The 23,639-nt window shown below is 37.8% G+C and overlaps 1 protein-coding gene across 1 annotated transcript in view; it reads right to left on the bottom strand.

Annotated features, from left to right (window-relative positions):
- chst8 (carbohydrate (N-acetylgalactosamine 4-0) sulfotransferase 8) overlaps positions 1–23,639 on the bottom strand; it is a 253,883-nt gene that overhangs the window by 191,225 nt on the left and 39,019 nt on the right. The window contains exon 2 of the mRNA XM_084721082.1: positions 309–502. Within this exon, the coding sequence (XP_084577208.1) occupies positions 309–468 (160 nt within the window). The 5' untranslated portion in view covers positions 469–502. The remainder of the gene's footprint in view (positions 1–308; positions 503–23,639) is intronic.

The following is a 23,639-nucleotide window of genomic DNA, read 5'->3' on the forward strand; positions in this document are numbered from 1 at the left end:
CTTGTACAATTATAAAATATTCCTATTTTTTGACAACCTTTTCCTGAAATGTGTTAAATTTGCATTTGAATTGACATTACTGACCCCAGTGTAAGAGATTTTTCTACCCTGCATAGAATATTTTAAAGGAAACAAAAATGCTCAAAGTTAAGGTTAACTTCAGCTTGAAATAAAAGTTAAGGTTAAAATAAAATATCTTAATACCTTTGTCATCTTATCATCTTTGGGAAAGCGCCTGTACAAGTATCAACCTTCAGAAAGCCATATTGTTTGCACCTTATGCCGTTTTAAGTCAAGTAGAGACTAACCTGGGCCTTGTTGCTGGACCATCTCTGACAGATCCCGCTGGTGGATGAAGAGAACCAGACCTCCAGCAGCGAACAGCAGGAGGAACCAGAGGGAACAGGGCATCCTCCTTCTCCGTCCACGCAGGGAGTCCACCACCATCTTCCACTTCATCCACAGCATGATGCAGCACAGTCAGACGCTAATGTAATAAGTTCTGGAGAAAATCAGAGAAGGCAGGAAATGGGAACGGGGAGGGGGAGCAAGACAGAGACAAAAGTGGAGTGAGCAAAACAAGGCAAAGTCTGTTCAGAGCTTTTTATTTCTCTGTATTACATTACTCAAGTCAAAATCCATACTGTACAATGGAGTGGTGGAACGTAACTTCTGCAGTTACGCAAATACTGTACATATACACAAATCTGTACTTTACTCGATTCTCTCCATTTTATGATACTTTATACAAGGTAAGTATTATACTTTTCATACCAAGCAGCTCAGGGTAGGCAGCCAACAAGTTATTACTGTTTCCTAAAACTAACAAAGCAGTTTTTTTGCCCAAACCAACCAAGCAGCTTTATAGCTAAACTAAACAGGATGGGTGCAAATATCTAAATAGCTATATGGCGCTTCTTACCTGAATGCAAATAGATTAGTCCATTGTAATAAATGGATGCTGCGTCTACTTGTCATGAAAATTTCAGTCCAAAATAATGTGTCTCTGATCATAACTGTAGTACCTGATTTGCAGAAAAAAAGGAACAGTCCAATATTGTCTTGTTTTAGATTTTAATGTGATCATCGGGTCAAACACAAGACAACAGCACAGGCAGTTCAATTAAGGTTACAGGCACACAGAAGGACAAAATGAGTTTGTGTATATTATTTATAGAAATCCAACACCTTTGTCGGTGTAAACTACAAGTAAAAATCCAGGAAGTCTGACAACTTAAAGCTGTTCAAAAATTCAACACAGAAACAAGATGAGCGAAGACGTAATTCCTCCAAATAAAGAAATCTGTGTTGTGTTTGTAAGGATACAGTTTGGCAAACACAAGTCCAGTTGGACTGGCGTGCACACAGACCAGCTCTGGGCTGTTCATACAGCAGAAAAGACCGCGTAGCATCTGTCCTCAAATTAACATGCAAATTAACTTCTTGACTACTCAAGCAGGTGTCATTGCAGAAAGTAAAATTAGGTCTGTTTTAGTGATGTCAAGAGTCTGACTTTCACATTGCACGCTGAGCTGAAACCAGAAGTTATAAATAAGCTGTGAATGAGTGTCAAATAACAAATGTGACATGTTTCATGTTGTTTATTCTTACAGTGACTTCTGTCAAGATTTTGATTTGTACTGTCAACTTGTTTATACGGGTGATAAAATATAGAGATAATGAAATACAGCATGAAGTACAAATACACAGCTCAAACAGAAATCCCAAAGGGGCTTATGACAATGTCTCACCACATAATCATGGTAACAGACAACACAAAAGACATAAAGAAGTCAAGGAGAATGGCACAAAATAATAAAATGTATAAATGACAGAAAGTTAAACGAGTGTGGATGTGTGTAGTTGTGTTTTAAGAAAGACAAACGAAGAGAGAATGATGGAGGACATTTTTTATATGCCGTATATTTTTAATTGATCATTGTGGGTAAGTATTTTACTGGCAAAGTTTGCTTTTTTTTGTTTTTATTCAGTGCAGATGCAGCCCCAGCAGAGGTTCAGCAGGGTTTGCTGATGCACTATAGTTACACCATTATACCACCCAGAGGAGGAACAGTTTAGCAAGTTCCACAAGGACCAATTAGTTTTTTGACAGACTTTTTCTATCCTCAAAACTGATACTAAATCTCTTTCTATATATAATAATTTTCAGTCACAGAGGTTACTTCAGGTTACTTCGCTCTTCTTTTTATTCAGACAAATTAAAACATTTAGAATGTTAAGAATTGCTTTTGAATACAAAGAAAAAAACCTGTCCTGCAAACAGAAAGTGTCCAGTAGTAACTGGGGAGTCGCAGCCCTGTCAAGCTTTGCATTTCTCTACATGTGGAAACAGTGTGCATGGGACTCTAAGAAGAGCAATACTCAGCGTCTCATGAGTCTGGATGGTGGTGTCTTTTTTGTAGCATGTGTGGGAAATGGATTACACTTTGTCTCTATCTGCTCTAATGTATGCTGTGAATATTACCCTGTCAAGAGAAGGCAGACATCTCTACGGCTGATATCTACAAAAATCTACAGTTCACACAAAAACTATGTATGTAGCTGGAAAAACAGCACTACAGGCTGGGGAAAAATGTGCTTTTGAATTTAGTGTGATCTTTGCCTAAAGCTATTAGCCATTCACTTCCAGAAAACTTGTTCCACAGTATAAATGCAAGTTACTGTAGTTACATGTTGTCAATGGCTGCCACTGCAGTGGCACCTTTCACTTGGACAGACATTAATTTGATTGGCGTTGCAGTGAAATCCATTCTAAAGTTAACAACTTCACAACATTTGCTTTTGTGGGGATTAAACTAGTCATGGACATGTTCAACCATTACAGGCCAACGTAAAAACCATCTGCAGTATTCAGCTTTTTATTGACATTTCAATCTGAACGTTTTAGGTCATTCTGTAGAGAAACCACTCTGGCAATCATACACACTGGATAGAAAGTGCCATTAGAAGGTGGAAGAATGGATTTCTCAGCACATAAGTATGATTATTATGAACAGGCTACCTTATATTGATGGAGAGGAGAGAAGCAAAATGCCTTTATTTTCTGTCTCTCTTCATGCTGTGATGACTGTATTCAAAAGTCCATTACACCGGACGGGTGTTTATCATTTCGGTTCAGTGCAATAGTCATTACAAACCCCGGGAGAACGAAAACAGCTTTAACAAAGGTGAAAATACAAATATCGTACACATATTGTACATCTATGTGGTGTAAGTGATCTCTGTGCAGATGGTCATGTTCACTGTTGTTGCATAATGAGGATAAGGTTCCTTCTGTGCTCAGTGGAGTTAATAACAAGTGTTGAGTTTTATACCAGCTGAGGAGATATTTCACATCTACTCTCTGTGTAATCTTCACAGCCTGAGCGACAGAGAGGATAAAGTTGATGGAGTGAAATGCAGAAAAGAGAGGGAAAGAAGAATATGCTTATGCAATATAATGCGACATTCTTCATTGTGTGTTTATACAAGAAACTGCTGCATGAGGAAACAGCATGCATACATTTCAACAAAATTAATGTATAATGTAACTATGGACTGTGCATGTTGCACGGTTACCATGACAACTCGGGTGGTAACCCCTGTTCCCACTGGCCGCTATAAATGTATACACCACACTGAGGGAAACCTTTTAATCAGCAGACATGCACTTCTATCCCTTGTATTAAAGCCATAGAATCTGTGAGGTGTTCTTTACTGGGATTATAGGTCACTGAGCTGCACACAACCAGAAAGTGTCCAGGTCATGGTATTCATAGAAAAGCTTTCTCTGCTGCTACAATATCACACTGCATTGGTTTGGAAATATACAAACCTTTATGAGAGCAATATAGTGAACGGATGCTAAGAAAATTAGATTTAACTGAATTGTTGTCAAAGTTTATCTCTATGTTTCTAAAATGAAATCATTTTCACTGCATGTGAGGACTGACATGACTGCGTCGCAATTCACAGTGCATGAATAAGACGAAACACGCCATAATTGTATCAAATTAGACAAATACAAGATACATATGTTCTTTATTAGATTGTATTAGAGCCTTTATTAGATCTTTATTAGACTTCATTAGAGAGTACTTTATGAAACAGCACAACAGAAGTGTACTGTAAAGTGAAATCACATATCTGCTACTTGACTTTTTTGGCTGCTTCCACACAATACAGATGCCTACTTTGATCAAATAACAGCATCTGCCTACTACAAAAAGGTTAAGTTCACACTGCAAGCCTTAGTGCTCAATTCTGATCTGTTGCTCAGATTAGAGTTTTTTTTTTGTTGTTGTTGTTGTTGTAGCAGATACTTGATTTTCACTTTAGTTTACTGTCCAGTTCTGTTGCGGTGTGACAGTGGGAAACAATACAGCTACTTAGTTTGCAATACAGTTCAGCTGTGATGTCTCCTTTATTCCCTCTAATAAAGTCTAATAAGGGCCTTATAAAGGGTCTACTACTATCTAATAAATAACATATTATAGTATTTGACCAATTTAATACAAAGTACTTGTGAAATCTTATTAGTGTACTGTTAGGTGTATTGTTTCTAATTTGGGTAACTACAGTCTAGTAAGGAACATATTTCTAGTTTTTGGGTAATTTGATACAAAGAATGGCTTGCCAGATCTTATTAGTGCACTACTGACTCAGTTTTCTCCAACCCTTTCAGAGTTATTAAAGCATTTATTGCAAGATGAGAAGATGCTATCCTTTCATTCTGTTTTCTCAACAGAATTTGACCTTTTACATCCCAGTGTCATTCACACTGACAGTACAAAACCGCGTAATGTAACCTTATCACAGGAAATCGTTCCAGGTTTTCACTTCCATTTCCATTTTATTTTGAGGTCTCACCATGCAGTTTCATCACCTTATTTCTGTACAAGATATTGGGGTCAAGTAAACACCCGTCTGTTGTTTCTGGCTATTGGAGATATTTTTCAAAGTAGAGTTCAGATTTAAAGTGCAGTGCAAGGAATGGCATGGAGCACAAAGTCAGCAAAGTGTGAAAAGCATGCATTCATGTCAGTGTTGATTCTAGTGATTTGAAAAGAGCGTCCTTGTTTTCTTGGCCTCAAGCAAGTGGCTGGTTTCAGCAGGTCCCTTTATATTGTTAAACTAAGACCCACAAGTCTCACACAAGCATCCTCACTGTGGGAATGTTGTGAACATTTCAGTTATTTTTCTACTTCCACTATTACCATTAGTTATAGTGTATTTCTATATTTCGTGTTATCAAAACCTGAGTTTCAGAGCAGCAGAAAATGATAAGAATGAAAAAGTAGTAAGGGTGGCAAGAGGACATGGAATTTAAGATCAGAGAAAAAGAAAAAAAACATAGTATTTAGTGTGGAATTTACAGGTACTGTAAACACCAATACAACACAACAGTAAAAAAAAAAAAAAAAACTATAAGAGAAGTAATGTGTTCTCCACTCCTCTCTCTCTTGGTTTTTGTTTTATAATTTGGCCTCCATCCCCATGTACAAGTTGGAACCTGTGAAATGTAGAAGGGGGAGACTCGATTTACTCGACTTAAGTCAGACTTGAGTCAAATTAAAGAAATAAAATAAAAGACTCCACTTGCCTTTGACTTAATGACTTGACTTGAATTTCAGACAGATGTATTCAAAGGACTTTACCTTTTTAAAAATATATGTATTACTATATTATTATATAATATTATTTATGTTTATTTCAATATTTGCATATTGCTATATATTGAGAAGATATGTTTGGTTTTGAAACATAATTGGATGATTTATAGTGCAATGCAAGCTAGGGAGGAGCTAGCCAAAAATAATCAAATTCAGATTCTGATTTAGATTCAAGGATTGTTCAAGAAAGGTAATGTTATGTGACTGTGTCTTTTTAGCTAAATGTTAGCTAGAAAGCAAATGGTAAGTTATGCTATTTTTGGTTTGAAATCAAATATGTGTTTTATTGAAAAGACATATTGTAAATATGAAAGATAATCTGGGGGCTGATTTGACGCCATGTAACCAGTTAAACCACAGCTGTATTCAGACATGTTACCACGTTACTTGACTTGTGACTTGCTTGACTTGAGCAATGACTGGACTTGTCTTAGTTGACTTATAGAAGGAATTTGACTGACTTGTTTGATTCTGACTAGAGAAACTTGGGACTTGCTTGCAACTTGAAGGGAAAGATGCAAATGTGTGATTTACTCTCGCTGAAATGTATTCTGATTGCTGCCTTGGTCACTGCAATTACCCATGCCCATGGGAATGAAAGCATAAAGTATCTCTAAAGCTCAAATCTCAATGGATCAATATTTCTTGAATAAGAACAAGAAGACTGGATGATGTGGGTGCAGGGTTCCTCATAATGAGGCTCAGAACAAACAGTATAACATGAATAAAGCTGGCCCTAGTATAGACCCCTGGGGAACACCACACCTGACTAGAAAGGGCAGAGATAATCATTGTCAGACACAAAACATTTACTATTCATCTAACAGGAGGTGAACCACCTCAAGGACTAAACACTCCCAAATATGCCCCAAGCTATTAATGAGAGCTATTAATGCTGTGATCATCTTTGTCATAAGTGCAGTTAAGTTTACCAGGAGCTTAGCACTTCTTGAAAGATGTGTTTATTCCTCTAATTAGCACAGCCTCAGTGCTAAGATGCTGTCTAAAACCTGAAATATTTAAAATGCCCAAAGATTGTTGTGACACAGGGGTTTGTTTTGCACAGGCAGCCCTACAGTGTGAAGTGAGGTTTTGTGGCTTTAACATTCAGAAGGTCATTTAACTTGATTGCCCAGTCACTAATAGACCCACAGATTGTGTATCGTGGACATGACTGTGGTCTGGGCCATTTGCCTTGAGTCATGAAATTAATGTTGACAGATTTTTCATGAATGAAGAACCTTACATATTGACTTATTGATGATATTGTGCACAACCCTATGCTTTACAGTAACGGTAAGAGGTTGCAGTGTACAGGTCCAAGCTGTGTTTTTATATGTAATTACAGTTTTTAACACGTAGCAGGGTAGAGCTGGAAAAGAGTATGCATTCTCTGTCAACCTCATCTGAAATAATAAAACAACAGATAAAAACCAAATCACTGCAACTGTCACAACTTGACACAAACATCTCATTATGATCAAACAACACTTCATTTTAAAGACATTGCCTTTGTACTTTACTTCCAAACAGATGTATACGCCAAGAAATGACATAACATGTCCCATTTTATGCAGGGAAAGAACCGTTCTGTGTCAGAGTGATAATGGAGCTGATTCTGTGTTTGATGTTTATGAATAATACACATCAAAGATTTTTGCTTTTTAGTTTTCAAGCAAATGAAAATTATGCCAGTCAAACGGATTGTCTTCACCAACCAGTAAAGAAAGTGTTTCGCCGGGATATCTTTCTGCACTTTGCCTGGTAAGGACCATTTCTGATTAAATCAAAAGCCTTTGTTCTGAAGTGAAACCATTTACATTATCAAATAACCGCAATACTGAACTAAGTATGTTTTAAACAATGTTCAAAAAGATAAAATCTTGTTTAAAAAGTGAATGGATCATTTATCATTAAGAAACCTTTACTGATTATTGTACAGTACTTTGGGAATGAGTTCCTTAATTAAACACTGATCATATTCTTTCTTGTGATGACATTGCTTTTGGTCACACTAAATTTGGTGAAGCTGCTGAATGTGCTCTTTTGATCCAATTTTATTTCATCAACTGTTCTGCAGCAGCACCATGCATTGAACCACCGGTTTAAACCTAACAGCATCAGTGTTGTGTAAGGTCCAGGACAGCTCTCTTGAGTATAGTTGATGTGATTGTGGAAAGTAAACATCAGGCTTTTCCCCCTGTGAAGAATGATTTAACATTTTCACAGCAAAACTAGCACATATATGCAGGCTTTTTTAAATGCAGCTAAACCTGCTAAAATAGATGACTGACTCCTTTCCCACTGCCGGTAGACAAGTTTGCCATTCATTTTTTTCTTTTTTCCTCATGTGCTGTGCCTTAAAGCCTCATGTTTGTGCATCTTTTTTGAACTGGGCTTGGAAAGTAATGGATTACATATAACAGGATTAATTAGGATACAAAAAACTGTATTCTAATACAAAAACATAAGACAAAATCTAATTACAGTTACATTTACGTGTGAAAATGGGGATTATTTGCAGCATTACAATTTTAAAATACATTTTAAAATAAAGAATGCTATACTGCCATGTCAGTGCACACACATTACAACACTTCATGAGTCTCAACACCGCTCTGCTCTCAGTGAAACTAAATGACCACACAGTTGCCAATTCATTATGAAAAAAATGCTTTCATCAGGTGGAACTTTTGCCATTTTTATGGTCTCAACATCTAATTTGAAGACACATTTACAGGTAAGACTAACTTACCCTTACAGGTAAGACTAACTAATAATGTTAACAACATGGACCAACTGCTAATGTTAGCTAAACAGACCATGTGCTAACATTGGCTACACAAGCTAACCATTATTGTTATCAACACAGAATAACAGCTAACATTAGCTACAGAGACAAACCGCTAACATGAGAGGTAATCCAAAAGTAACAGAGAGTAATCAAGTTACATTACTGTTACAAATGTACTATTATGATACTTGGATTAGGTTATTGACAATATTTTTTAACAGGTAATACATAATTCAAACCAACTCAAACCTAACCCCTCACCCGTAATCTAACTGAATCTCTGTGGTTTGAAGTTTAATTTTCTTCTCTGTTCATGGTTCTGCCTTATTTCCTGATTTTGCTGATTCTAACCAAAGATAACAAAATATCAGGTGATTTTTGTCATGAAGATTTCACAGGATGTTATATTCATCGTTTTACAGCCACTTAACTAAAGACCAGTGTGTATCAGTTAAACAGGCTCCTTCAAGTGGATGTAAACTCTGCCATGCTGGACAAGTGCAGCAAGTCAAACTGAATCAAGCCAAGCAGAACATGTGTTTGGATGGAAAAGGGGTAAAAAAAAGTAGCACTAGTGGGTGTTAGGAGGTGTTCTGTTCAGGGTTAAAGAGTAGTAAATGGTTTGGCCCTGTAGAAACAAATTTGAGTATACTGCTCCACAGGGGTCAGCAGGCAAAACTGCCTCTAGCCTGTTGCCAACTTCCACCGCGGTTCATAGAAATATGGTTACAGTGTTTAACCCTCATTCTTCTTTGTACCACAGCTCTTCAAAGTTTTTACATCCCTATAATCAGATATCAAAGTTCCAAGTATTAAAAATCAAATATATTTTCAATATTAACAACTAACAAGCACATATTAAACACTGCATGTGAGCTGAATGCCTCACAACACGCTTTGGCAAAGACAGCAGACAAAATCCGTTTTCATTATCTGGCTGCATATTCCAATCACCTGCTTCCTCCCAAAGGTTGGGAGCATCTCAGATGTCCTAGAAAATATTCTCCGATCATTCTTTTTAATATCATTCATGTCTAGTCCCTCTAGAGTGTCAGAGAAAGTGAACAGTGTTGGCTAATAAACAAAAAGAAAAGGAAGCCGTTGCCAGGCCTGTTTCATAAATTAATGATTACGTGCGGGGGAATCTGACGAGGGGAGAGTGAGAGCTGGTGTAGGATTGTGTTCAAAGCATTGCTAATTGTCTTTATTTATGACAGCCGGTGATCTCTGGGATGAATTAATGCATTTGCCACGCTGCTGTGATGAGCCTGGGCAACACGTGTAGAAGATCAGCCATCAACCCTGCAAGCTATCTCAAACTGTCACTCTGAGTGGGTAAATAAAAAGGCCTTCCCTATTTCGCAACAAGAGGGTAATATACACTCAAACAATACCCTGACTACATTCTTTATGTAATTGTGAGGCAATAACATACAGCGGTGCCAGCACACTGAAGTGATCCTTTAATTTATGCAGTGCAATAATGTTGCATCAAACTACGGCACCGTGCACCCTTTGTGCAATTTTGTCCCTCACATGCTGAGATTAAAGCAGCCATATTTTGATTACATATTTTGAAATGTTCATCTGGAAATAATCAGCTGTTCCAGAAAATATGCAATACAACCTGTAATTTACACATGCTTAATTGATACATGGAGCAAGACCTATTCTGTGAATGAGAGACCAATCAACGCCCAGACATCAACTGTGTGGGCACTTTTAAAAATTTGAACCACAATTATATGCATGCCTCCGTTTTCTGCTGTGTGTTTGTTTGTGTGTGAAGGGGGGCATTTATTCTGCATACTAAACCACAACTGTCCGTTTGGATCTATTCCCACCAGCCCCAGTACACTTCCTGGAAACCAGCCAAATGAATAACTAGTCACAAGTCAAGTGGCACGTAATGTACCTACCTACAGTACAGTAACGGCTACCAGAGTGCAGCCATACCAAAAAATCATCTCCCAACCTCCTCACAAATGTGAAAGCTGTGTGACGGTGACCTGGCACGCCCGCCTCGGGATAACTACCAGCTCAGGCAGAGCAGGTGATGACAGCTCCAACACAATCGGACATGCTCAAATACAACACATCCTCGCCATATCATGTCAGCCCAATGCCTGCCACAGGGCACTGCTGTGCTCCGCTACACACCTCTCAGATGAGGTTACAGATTAGTTTCTGTTTATACGGAGGGTCTCACAGCAGCTCAATGACCAGCAGTGGAGAGTAGATAAATTACACGCAAGCCTGTTTGGTAGATACAGCGGAAGCCTCTCATAGCTGAGGTCTAAAACTGCCGGCCCCCACTCCCCTCCGGCTCGCAACACAGTGTCAAAAATATAATGTACTCTGGCTGGTAATTTCTTTTTTTATACTATTATTTTTTTCTAGTTGTTTCACACAAATTTAAACTACCCTTCAATTGAGTGTAATTGCATTAAAAACACAATTCTATTAAAAATGCATTGTACATGCAGTATGTATTTCTGAAGGACTGCAGGTTGCAATCTGCTGATATTCTAAGTCCAGAAAAGAATAGCTTGTTCAACAGTACTTCTCTGTTGGCAAACACAGAGCGGATTAGTAAGTTATCAAGTGACAATTATAATCTGTTACGGGACAAAGCGTCAGAGTTTTCACTGCATACCCTGTGGCCCCTGACGAAAGCACAAACAAAACCAACAATGCTCCGACAGCCATTTTAATCAGGGGTATTAATGACTAATTCAGTGACAGAAAAGTTGCTGAGTTGGTGCCCAAAGCACGGCTGACTGATGTGTATACAAATGTATAGAAACCACCATTCACATTTTTTGGCAAGTATGATGAAAATATAGTAATGGAAACAAAATATTTTCAGGAATAGTTTGCTTCCCCACAGTGCTGAATTGCACCCTGTGACTCGACAATACCATCAATGGCCTCAAGTCATTGAGGTTGAGTCCCCTGTGATCCCAGTTACAATGATCAACCGGATCATAAAGCTTGAGATATTCTGCTGTTAAAATGATCTCCTTAGTAATCAGGTACTCCAGTGTTTATCTTGGGTTCTTTCATGCATGACAACATATTGAAAACTAGAATTGCCAAAGTTGCCTCACAGTATGCAGTAAAGACTTTGAAGGAATTTAATAAAAGGTATTAATTACATATATATGTGAAATTTTGTAAGAATTAGTGTATGAATGCTTGAATTGTGGCAAAAAACATGTTTAGTGAGGTCACTTTGACCTTTGACCCCCAAAATCCAATCAGTTCATCCTTCAGTCAAGTGGATGCTTGAAGAAAATCCATCATGTGTTTTTGAGATATTGTGTTCACTAGAATGAGAGAGATGACCAGCATGGAGGCATAAACAAAAGGGTTTTTTTTTCCCATCCCACGATGCTTTGTCTCTTGATAACCTGTCTGCTACCTGTGGCTCTGCTGCTGCGTGCACATTGAAATAATGACGGGAAAAAGAAAGTCATCAAGGCAGAAATTGCTAGAAATACAACATTCAAATTGCTGGACGGTTTTGCTTTTCAGACGATGATGTACAACATTAGCTAGGTCTAGAGCGCTAAAAGGAGCATTTTACTTTACTGCTTACACAGTGGCCGGATTGAATTTTACTGTACTGGACTGGGGGAGAGAATTATAAACTCTGCATTGAATATGAAGAGAAAGACAAAAACTTAGTTATAATAATCATCTGCTTTTGTATTTAACCTGGACAGACAGGACCTGGGTAGTGATCACTATAAGAGCTTTCCCCTGCATAAGGGCTTCAAACCATGTTAGAAAATTCTGTGATCTTGCATTGCAGTGATTCTGTGATTCAGTGAAATCTGGATTCTTTTACTCATGCTTGCAGTGTTGATGATATGCTGCTAACATTTCTTTTCACAGAGGGAAAGCTGCTTCTGTGTGTCTTCAACATTGGTTATTTTGTGGGTTTTTTGTGTGCTGTCCAGGAGCTTTTTGGCAGCAGTTTTTCAATCCTGAAATTCAATTTAAAAAATAATAACATTCTAGTTTGATTGGCCCCTACACACGGGGTCAAAGCTACTGCCCATTTTCCCTGCCAGCAAAACACCTGACCCTGATACAGCAGACAAATGGCTCATTTGGTAAACACTTAGACTGTATTGTCTAATGTTTTCATTACCATTTAAAACTCATATAATTACAGTCAATGGGCTCTTCTTAGTAATGGTGCACTGGTTCACCAACAACCCACAGCTAATTAAAAGCTCTGTGCAGAAGGTCGCCTGCTTTTCTGTGAACAGAATAATCAGGTGAAACCAGCTGACACCTACAGTACAGTGTGCACTGTTTGTATCTTCTATTAAATGCACTTCAATCATGAAAGGAAGAAGAAGATGGAAGGGAGGAGACAGGCTGAGCAACTTTTACGCCGTAACATACTGAGAGACAGCTGGTGCAATGCTGGTGCAACTTGGTATTGAGGAGGTATTCCTAATATTTTCTGCCTGTGGGTCTGTCAAAAGAGGAGCAAGCAAGGAAGGCTGGATTTGAAGGAATCAGCTGCACGGACAAAGTTTGAGATGAGCGTGTGAAGTGCACAGTTCAATGAAACAAACACACATGAGCATGTCCAAGTCACATTTCTCTGAATGTCTCAAACAGACTTGGCTTGTGATGAACATACTGCGAATGCTCTTTTCTGTACATGCGTGGCACATAACAGTGATATAAGTGAACATGTATAAGTTGCATCAAGAAGATGGGTTATTTTGTTTTTCGTTTTAACAGCTAATTTGAAGAGATTTATTTTGAAAATAGTCAGTGATCTGTGTCCAGCCATTTCAATGAAAGGAAGGCAGCAGAGGGGAAGCGGTTGCTGCCCACGTGAACATGCACAGATTTTGCTCTGCCTCTTGAAATTCATTGGTGAGGATGGGCATCACGGAAATAGCAGGTATCGGGGGTCAGAAGGGAGTGATCATGGAGGAGCTGATAATGTTGGTGTCTGAATATTGTATATCCATACCTGACTATTTTGGTAGGTTAAGGATAAGACCATGTTTGGGGTTACAATAAGTATGTTAAGCTGTGTAAGTCTCGGGACGTCACTGAAGCAAGTCACATGACAGAAGTCACATAATGTTTTGCACCTGGGATGGAAACCCTGGTCTCCTGAGAGAAAGCCCTGACTCTTGCGTGGGTTGCACCAATACGGTCGCCAAAGCACCTCCTTGTCATCACAGCCTAGGACTGCAGTGACAGCAGCCACTTTTAAAAACACTTTTCTATTTTTGGGGGAATCGCTCTTTCAGAGAGGCAGTGGTCATGGTGGTTACCCTGCGGCTGTGAAAAAGGGCCTTTAGAACTTTATAGTCTTTAAATCAAACATCTTTCTATAGACGTATAGTAATTCACATGCAGCTGTTGTCAAGCAGGCAGCAAATCACTCGATGATCACATACTGTAGGCTAAATCAACTAGAAATATAGACAATATAAGCTCACCTGTGTGTTGAAACTATCTAAACATTCTGGATTTAAACGATGGCTCCATCATAAATGATTAGCATGACTGTATGGCTGCATGAATATGCAGGTCTGCATCTCTATTCAGCTCCTGTGGAAGTAGCAGATTACAGGGATTTCCTGGACACCTGCTAACTGCTGTCAGTAAGAAGCACATAAGAAATAAATATATGCATGGAATGTATAAGAGCTACCTTCTGTCATCAGTGGTGCATTAAGAATAACACAATTGCACAATATTTTGGCCTTGATTTAGTGCCAGAAAGAGGTCCAACAACAAATCATATTAATCTAGGAATTTATGTTGGATTAGCGGCATTAGCTGAATGCCTAAAATGTAAATATAAGCACATATTGGCTGATGAAATTAATTCTCAATCTGCAACTGAAGGCAATATGCATTTGTGTGCCGTTAAATAACAAAATAAAAGTTGGCATATAATGCGATGAAGCCAAATGGTGCCATAGTTATAGTACACAGTAAAAGGTGCCAAAAAGTTGGGTGAGTATTCCTAGGGAGGCCCAGAATTCATGCAGCAAGATGTTTTGATCTATCACCAGGCCCTGCAGCTGCAGTGTGTATCAGGCTGTGCCATCATAAATCTACTGATCCTTCTGACAGGCGACACCATTCTCTAGCCCTGACCTAACTTAACTTTAAGCTGCCTTTAAATCCTACCCTCACCCAAGCAAAGAGCAGACACTCGATGGCTTTGACATGGCCTTATATCTACATTGTATCTGCGTAGGCTAAACTGCTGTGGCTGGCTTGATAGGCAGTTTCATCTGAATGTCATGGCCGAGCGATCATTCCCACTTATCAAGCTCCACTTGTTTTACAAATAGTCACTGTATGAGAAAACTTTTCTCACCATCCTCTGATCTAACGACCCTTTAAAAGGTCCTTGAATCCTTTTCTGACCCAAGCAAAGAGCTGATATTTGATGCCCCAACTTCAATCTGGACACTTCACTAATGAACAATTATAGGCTCATATCAAGTCTCCCTTTTTCAGTAAAAATCATTGAAAGAGCTGTTTTTCAGCTGAACAAGTTCAGTCTGTTTTGATACCGTTCAGTCAGGATTTTGACCACATCACAGCTCTGAGGCTGTTCTTGTTAAGGTCTTTAATGACATCCACTTAAACACAGGCAATAGCAGAATTTCAGTCTTGGCATTATTGGATCTAAGTGCTGCATTCAACACTGTCAGCCACAACATTTTAATAGACCGGCTGGAAAACTGAGTGGGAATTTTTGGCACAGGCCCTAAACTGCTTTGAATCTACTTTGTGTCTGTAGGTAATTACGCATCTGAGCAGACAGAAATGGTCTGTAGAGTTCCCAGAGGCTCCAGTCCAATCTCCATCTGCGTCCTTTTCAGTTCAATATCGATATGCTCCCAGTGGTTCGGGTTATGGAAAACAACAAAATATGTTACCATAATAATGCAGATGACATACAAAATTAAACAGATAAAACTGAAGTTATTGTTTTTGGAGCCAAGGAAGAACAATTAAAAGTCAGTGCTCAGCTTGAATCTGTAATATTAAATACCACAAATCAAGCCAGAAATCTTAATGTGTTCATTTCATGGATTCAGACATGAAATTCAACAGCCACATTAAGAAAATCAAAAGTCAGCCTACATCCATCTGAAGAATATATCAAGAATTCAAGGACAAGATTTTGTAAAAACCTGTCCATGCATTTGTCTTGACTCGACTTAACTACTGTAACAGTGTCTTCACAGGTCTCCCTAAAAAATGATCAGACAACTGGAGAACACTGCTGCTCATGTCCTCACATCACTTCACGTCACTTCACTTCAGCACTGCTGTCGGTTTATAGAGCACTTAATGGTTTAGGGTCAAAATACATTTCTGATCTCCTGCTAGGTTATGAACCACCTAGGTTTTGCAGGCTGTCTGGACCAGGTTTACTCTCTGTCCCCAATGTCAAAACTAAACAGAAGCAGAGAAAGCCAGCTTTCAGTTTTTTATGCACCACATTTTCAGAACAAACTCCAAGAAAACTGCCAGTCTGCTGCAATTCTCAGTTCGTTTAAATCAAGGCTGAAGCCTTTTCTGTTTGCCATGGCCTTTCATTAAACTACATCTGAGGCTTTTGATTGATTTGAATATCTTAAACTGCAGTGCAACTTTTACCTTTCTGTCTTATCTTATTTTTTATTTTCTAATTTAACTCATATAATTTAAACATATTTTTATATTCTTTTATGTTCCTTTTACATTTTGTGTCTATAGGTATTTTACATCTGAATGGACAAACATGGCCTCTGCAGTTCAATATGCTCCAGCTAGATCAGATTATGGAAAACAACAAAATATGTTACCAAGAAATCAATGATTTGATGTGCCAGAATTTTCTTCAATTAAGCAAAGATAAAAACTGAAGTAATTTGTTTTTGGAGCCAAGGAAAAATGATTAAAAGTCAGTGCTCAGCTTCAGTCTGCAATGCTAAAAATCACAAACCAAGGCAGACATGTTGCTGTAGTCATGGATTCAGACATGGATTTCAACAGCCACCATGAGAAACTCAAAACTCATTCTACTACCACCTGAAGAATATATCAAGAATTCAAGGACTTGTACCTCACAAGAATTTGGAGAAACTGTTTTTGGTTTAGGGCCATAATGCATTTCTGCTCTTCTGCCATGTTATGATGTTACATATACTTTCTGTTCCCTAAGTCAAAACTAAACATGGAGAGGCAGCTTTCAGTTTTTTATGCAACACACAGAAGACTACAGGTCTGCTGCAACTCTCAGTTCATCTATATCAATTCTACGTGCTCATCTTTATGTCTGAAATGTAAAAATAGCTGTGGTACATATCTTATGCCCCAAAATTAAAAAATATTGTCAATATGATGAAAATGAAAATATGATATGAAAATGATGTCAATCTAAGCCCAAATTAATAAAATATTTAGGATAGATATACCTTAAACTCATACTGGGATTAGACTCTATTTATGATCATAGATACAGGTACATTCTCAAGGTTGTTTTGCATACTGCACGTCTCACAATATTACAAAAATGGCTAGATGAATTACCCCCTGATACTCCAGTATAGTACAAAATGTTTTGTGTATCTTGCCATTGGAGAGACTATAACATCTGCTACGAGGCACCCTTGAGGAGTTTGTTGTCCCCAACAGCAACAAACCTGAAAGAGGAATGGTTATATATACTTTGTCGTAAACTGACCTGGTTGTGACAACTGCTATTGCTTACTTTTTTTGCCTTTCTGTGTTTTTCTTTTCTTTTTTTTTTTTTTTATGATTGTGTTCTTGTTTGTTGTTTCTCTGTGTATTTTTGTGTTTACTGTGGGTCTCTGTTTTGTATTGCTTCAGTTTTCAGTATTGAAACAATGAAAATATTAGTAAATCAATGCTGACTCAAGGCTCTTTTAAACAAAATCTGAGGCTTTTGATTAATATCTTAAACTGCCTTTTATGTTTTATGTAAAGAACTTTGACTTTTGACTTTGCCTTGTTAAAATGTGCTATCCAGATTAACCTACCTTGCGTTCATCTGCCCAACCACCATCACTCCTTCCAGCTGCTTCCAGACTTCCACTAAACTTACCAATAGCCACAAAAGATATGATTTGGCCTCCAGTTTACTGAAAGCATTTTTTGTGTTGTCACCTTGGCCTAATTTCTTCAGCACACTCACTTGCTGCACTTAAGAACTCATTAAACCTCCATGTACTGGAGGAAGGTCCTTTGGCTTATTCGAGCATCCACTAAACCTTGACCCGCTCAGGATTTACTGCCTCGAGCTCTGACCACATTCCTGCCCAAGTCCTCCGCACGGGTAAATACTCATACGAATCAATAGCGCTGATTCTGTGCTGATCCCGCTCATTTTCCTCACCTATTTTTAAATTGTCAGAGGCTTTTCAGATTGCCAGGAGGGAGGTCATACCACATCCTTCACATCTACTACACACTTGTCTACTTTGTTAATTCAGTGGAAGCTTGCTGGTGTATTTTTAATGGGATTTTAGTATGCTTTGATTTCAGTGCAGTGAAAAGGAAAGTTTGGTGGTAAAATCATGTTCACTTATGACAGGAAAGCAAGCATAACCAGTGATCAGTTTGAAATAACAAAACAAACCCATTACAATAGCCTCCCATATTTACCCTTAGAGATATTCCTGAATTAATTACATGCCAGTGCATCTAGCCAGAAAGAAAGGATCACATGCAGGGAGCCTCCTCTCCTGTTCCGTGAGAATAACAATTCAAACATTTACAAGCAGTCATCGGTGATGAGAAAGCACACTCACTATACCCTGCAAATACAAAGGCATCTACAAAGCTCCTCTTTGGTCCTGTCCTTGAGTGAATTATGCTCTCAGCTCTAAATGAAATGATTGTACCACTGAACGCCATAATGCTAATTAGAACGTAATTAAATTGAAAGCTGGTTTTTCCCTCACAGATGTGTTCAATCAGCATGCGATTAATGTGCACAGATCATGCTACGGAGGGACACCGCAATGACAGATCACAAAACTCAAATGCATTTTTCCTTTTTGAATTTCTTTCATGATTGTCTCTGATTCTTATTTGAGCACAATGGGAGCCTTGGAAGGTGTTACATTACATGAAATGCATGCATGTGTCCTTCATTAGAGAATGTTGGGGGCGAAATCCAGACCTAATTAACGAGTAAGACTGAAACCAGAACCCTTGGAGACACTTTTTTTTGTTTTGTTTTTCTGATGTTATAACAAATTTAATCTGTTTCATGTTTGTGTAATATTAATTATTTTGGCATCATTTGTAGTTTTGCACTGACCTAAAAAAAAAAAAAAATCGTGATCATATCTATTTCCAGATTTCTGTATTGGGCCTGATCTCATGAAATAAGATGAAACAGTTACACCATATGTTTCATTAAAGTGTGGAGAAAAATACTTTTACTATGAAAGAATTACATATGAATGAGTCATGACTTGAAGGTAAACGCTTGACCTTAAAACAAAATTAGAGGTCATAGTTGGATCAGCAGATGGTGGGTCTTCTTTTTTTTCTTCTTTTTTATTACAACATATTCAATACTTCATCCCATCACTTAAATAACAACAGACACATTAATATAGTAGAGCATTATCTGTTCCACTAAGATAATGAAAGCAACTGAAAATAAGTAAGGTCTGTCAAAAACCCTTATATGTCAAAAGTGTTTGGACCATTAATGGCAACAAATTATTAGAGTTAAATTGAGCGAGGATCTCAAGGATGTTCCAAAATTAATTAAAGTGGCACGCAAGAGTTGCTGAGGAGAATTAAGTAAAAAGCCCAAAGCATAATATTTTTTTCAAACATCAAATATACAGTGTGGTCTGTATACAGACAAAAAGAGACTTAGTTTCGTTCATCTTCTGTCTGTTCTGCAGTTTGTAATTTGTTTTCAACTCAGCTAATCAATTCATAAATGTATTTCAAACACAGTGGTGTCTGTCTCATCAACTCAAATACACCACTTTTGTGGCACATTGTTGCATTAGAAAGCCCAGTGTGGTGCCACTTATAAAGGTTTTCATGCACTGATGATGATTGATTAAAAAATTAATCATGGTTCTATTAGTTACATTAAAAAGAAATTCTAATTTCAAAATTCTTTATATTTAAGAATAAAGCCAGTCTTTCTGCACTGAATAATTACTGAATCAAAAGTCACTCAACATAGTGATTTTAGGCTACAAGATGATGCGGATGATCTCATAACTTAAAGCTTCACAAGTAAGCTGCAAGCTCGTCTCCCAGAGAAATGTGCTACAAACTGGTCACACACCTTCACAGTTTGCTTTGATACTTTGTGATTCTGATTGCAGACTACAACGTGAGACTAGAATTCAAATTTTAATAAGATAATAATAATGTAATAAAGACAAAAACAACTTTTTACTTGTTTATTTTCCGGTCACTGCAAGTAAGAGCAAGCATATTAAAGGACCAGTGCGTATTTAGTGGCATATCGTGGTGAACACCTCACCTCACTCTCCATTTCCAAGTATGTCGGAGAACATACTATGGCAGTAAAACTTGCCGAAAATGTGAAAGGCTGGTTTGTCCATCTACACTTAGGCAACATGGCAACAAACATGGCAGCTTCCATGGAAGAAGACCTGTACCCTCTCCAGATATAAATGGCTCATTCATAGGTAATGATATTTACCGTAAAGTGATTATTACTTTCTAATGAAAACATGCATATGACGTTATAGTTCAGTCCTGCCAATACACTCTTGTGAATCTTAAACATTGGACCATTAAGAAAGTATTACACTGATTAAGCAGTGCTCTCCTAAAACATTGTTGGACTAATGATGGATAGTTTATAAAAAAGGATAAAAATCACTGAAGCAGAACTTTTTTATTTCATGTATTCTTCTTGCTTGTCAATACATGACACCTACAATAGCAACAGTGCAGTTCTACAGCCAACAGTTTGTTGGGGGATTCTGGATGTGATAGGTCTATAGTAGCAGCAGACTGAAGCAGAGATGAAGAGCGGCCAGTGGTCTAATAAGCTTATTTCTTTTTCAATCTTTTTTAAAACAAAAGATTTTACTCTTAAGTTTTGAAAAGTTTAACAACTACTAATCTTTTGTTGTGATAATTTAATTTCATTCTTTCAATGAACTTGAATCTTTGAGTTTTAGATTTTTTTATTTAAAAAAAAAAGTGAGTAAACCCTTTAAAGTGAAAGTGAACAGTGTTTCGAAAACTGAAAGATTGAGTTTATGTAAAGAAGAAAAGTAAAGTATCACAAAAAAATTGAGTTTATTTTCAAAAAAGAGTTTGAGTTTGGTTCAATATTGAAAAATCCATTGCAATAAGTTGCCTTGAAATTTTGAGCTGTCTCAGCTTTTTTTTTTTTTTTTTTTTTTTTTTACAGTGCAAGTGTCATCAATTGAGGTCATCAGATTTCACACAGCTCCCTCTGTTGCCACGAAAAGCTTTTTACAACTGTTTTTTTAACATATGGTTACTCCGCATTTCCTGTAAACAAACTCTGATGTGTAGAATTGGTTGAGTTTCCATTTAGTGCTGTTTTTCACATTAAAAGACACTCTTCACAAATACATGAATCATCTGTTCTTAACAATGGGCCGCTGCATGCAAGAATCACTCCAACATTTATCAATGAGCAATTTATGCTAACCTTGCGGAGCTTTGATTCAACCTCACAGAAAAAAATTTAGAACACAAAAATCCATAGATCTCAAATACAAACAAGGTTATATTGTGTCCCCATCTGCTCTGAACCTACTGTAATTTATACTGAATATTGCAGGAACACCAGTTTTTCAGGCAACTTTGCAGTGATCAGAGTTGGCAGCTCCAATAGATCACAATCAAATTGAATAAAGTGGAATATTTACTCCAGGACGTGCAAAGGGCCCTGTGGAGGGCATGTTTAGCTCAAGTCAATAAGCATCACAGAGACAGACAGGAACCCTGAGGTCCCCTGTGGGTTGGCTGGTTTAAAGGTGCATTAAGAGTGGTTTTAAAATTCCTCCCACCAATAATTCATGAGGTCACTGACTACTAACCTTGCGTGTTTTGTCTGTAATGTAAATTACTGTGTTATTTTAACAAAAGCATTCAGCCATTCTGTGCTCAGCTCACATTATTTTCAGTGAATGTGCCTCCACTAATCCTGTTGTGACTGAACTGTTATAGTCAATGGTGTAGTGTTCAGCTATAGTAGATGGTTGGTTGAACAATCACATCCAGCAGACTCACAGTGCAGCACCCTGTACCACTGCACCTGCAGTTACAGCACGTGCTGAACTGCTGCGATGTTGTGCTCAGGACAAAAAAGGAATTTTGAGGTGAAAAAAACTGACTTTAGTTTTTTCCTCTGAAGTCTTGATGTACAGATTGAATTTTAAAAATATGCTGACCTCTCTCATGTGTAATGTGATGTGTTTAACTGGCTTTGCATTAAAGAATTGCTTCTGGTATTAATATTAGACAGACTACAGGCAGATAAGTGTAGCTGAGGAGGCTAAGGGAGAGGTTAAATATGACTTGTAACAGCAGGTTCTAAACATTTTGTCCTGAAAAACAAATTACCTGCTATAACAACAAATAATCATAAAAGTATTTCTACTATAATATGACTCGTACCACCATAAAATGAGGATCTTGTGTTTTTCTTCTGAGGTCCGTTTGATTAAACCAGTGTTAGGTCTATATTCATGCACGTGTCTCAGTGAGCTGTGAATTTATGCCAAGCTGTTAGACTGTACAGACAGCACAACAACAACCCCGACTGCAGACACAACACTGTGCAGAGATGCACAGTTACATGGAAAATCACTTTTTTTATAGAGTCAGAAGTGACAAGAACTATTCTGTTCCTATTTCTGTCTTTCTTAAGCTAACTTTTAATTAGGCTGCTTAGGGGGAGCTCCGGCCTTTTTGGGGGAAGATCAAATGCCCTTTTTCTGCTGCGTCTGACTCGGTGGCCTCTGGCAAGTTGATGACACGACCGCCATTCAAAACACCATGATTTTGTTTAACAGCTACTGCCATTGATATATTTATATAATTACATTTTTGCTTGGGCGCACTTTGATGCCAGTTGTTTTCATTATTTCTCTGTCAACATTCACAACTAATGTACAAATTCTGCCCTTTTTAATCAGTGCTGCCACTACATCATGCACTGTGGCAGGGCATCCAGTGCCTGAGGGGGAGGAGAGAGCTCAGGCTGAGTGAAGGAGAGAGAACAGACGAAAACGGTCAAAAACTTTCTTTGACCGTAGCCTGTTGGTTTTCTATATTTCTGTGGTTTATCAGTGAAGTGCATGAACTACACTGCTGACTGGAGTCTCTGTTAACACTGGGAAACAGAGAGAGAGAGAGAGAGACATGTTATAGCCTATTCTCGTTTCCTCTATGAAACATCTGTTCCATTTCTGCCAGTGTGATAAAAAAAAAAAAAACTTTCTCTAAATAAAGAGCTGGGACCTCAAAATAATGAGTTAGCATCCCACAATAATAAGGAACTCAGTAGTCTGACATACTAAATATTTTTTTTAAATTTTGAAATATTAAGTCTTTATTTCAATATACTGACTCTCTTTTTTAGATACTATTCAATATTTTGAACTATTAAGTTGTTATTTTGACATACTGTCTTTTTTAATTTCTAACACAATATTTTGAGATACTATGTCTTCATGTTTAGAAACAAAATCATCCTGTAGATACTAATTCAATATTTAGAAATACTAACTCACTTTTTTCAGATATTACATCAATATTTTAAGATAATTCCCAAATACGTGATGGGACTTTTCATGGGCCCATGCTGTCAGTGCTAATAAAGCATGACCCCACGTGTGACCAACAGGCTGAGAAAAGCTCTATGCCCTTTGCACAATGTGAAAGGTGTATGTTGACAATGTCTGTCAATATTCATCAGTGTGCACAGACACGTCATGCATGCTCAAGTCCCGAGGGAACAGGGGTTTACCTCTGCAAGACTGAAGCATCAGTGATGTGTTATCCTCAAGATACTGTGGTCTTCAATCAAATATTTTGGGAAAAAAAAACATACATAGAAAGCGAAGGAAACAACTTGGTGAAAAAACAGTACCTGTGAAGTA

This window comes from Lutjanus erythropterus, chromosome 1 (assembly GCF_056507025.1).
Source record: "Lutjanus erythropterus isolate fLutEry1 chromosome 1, fLutEry1.hap2, whole genome shotgun sequence".
NCBI lineage: Eukaryota > Metazoa > Chordata > Actinopteri > Lutjaniformes > Lutjanidae > Lutjanus > Lutjanus erythropterus.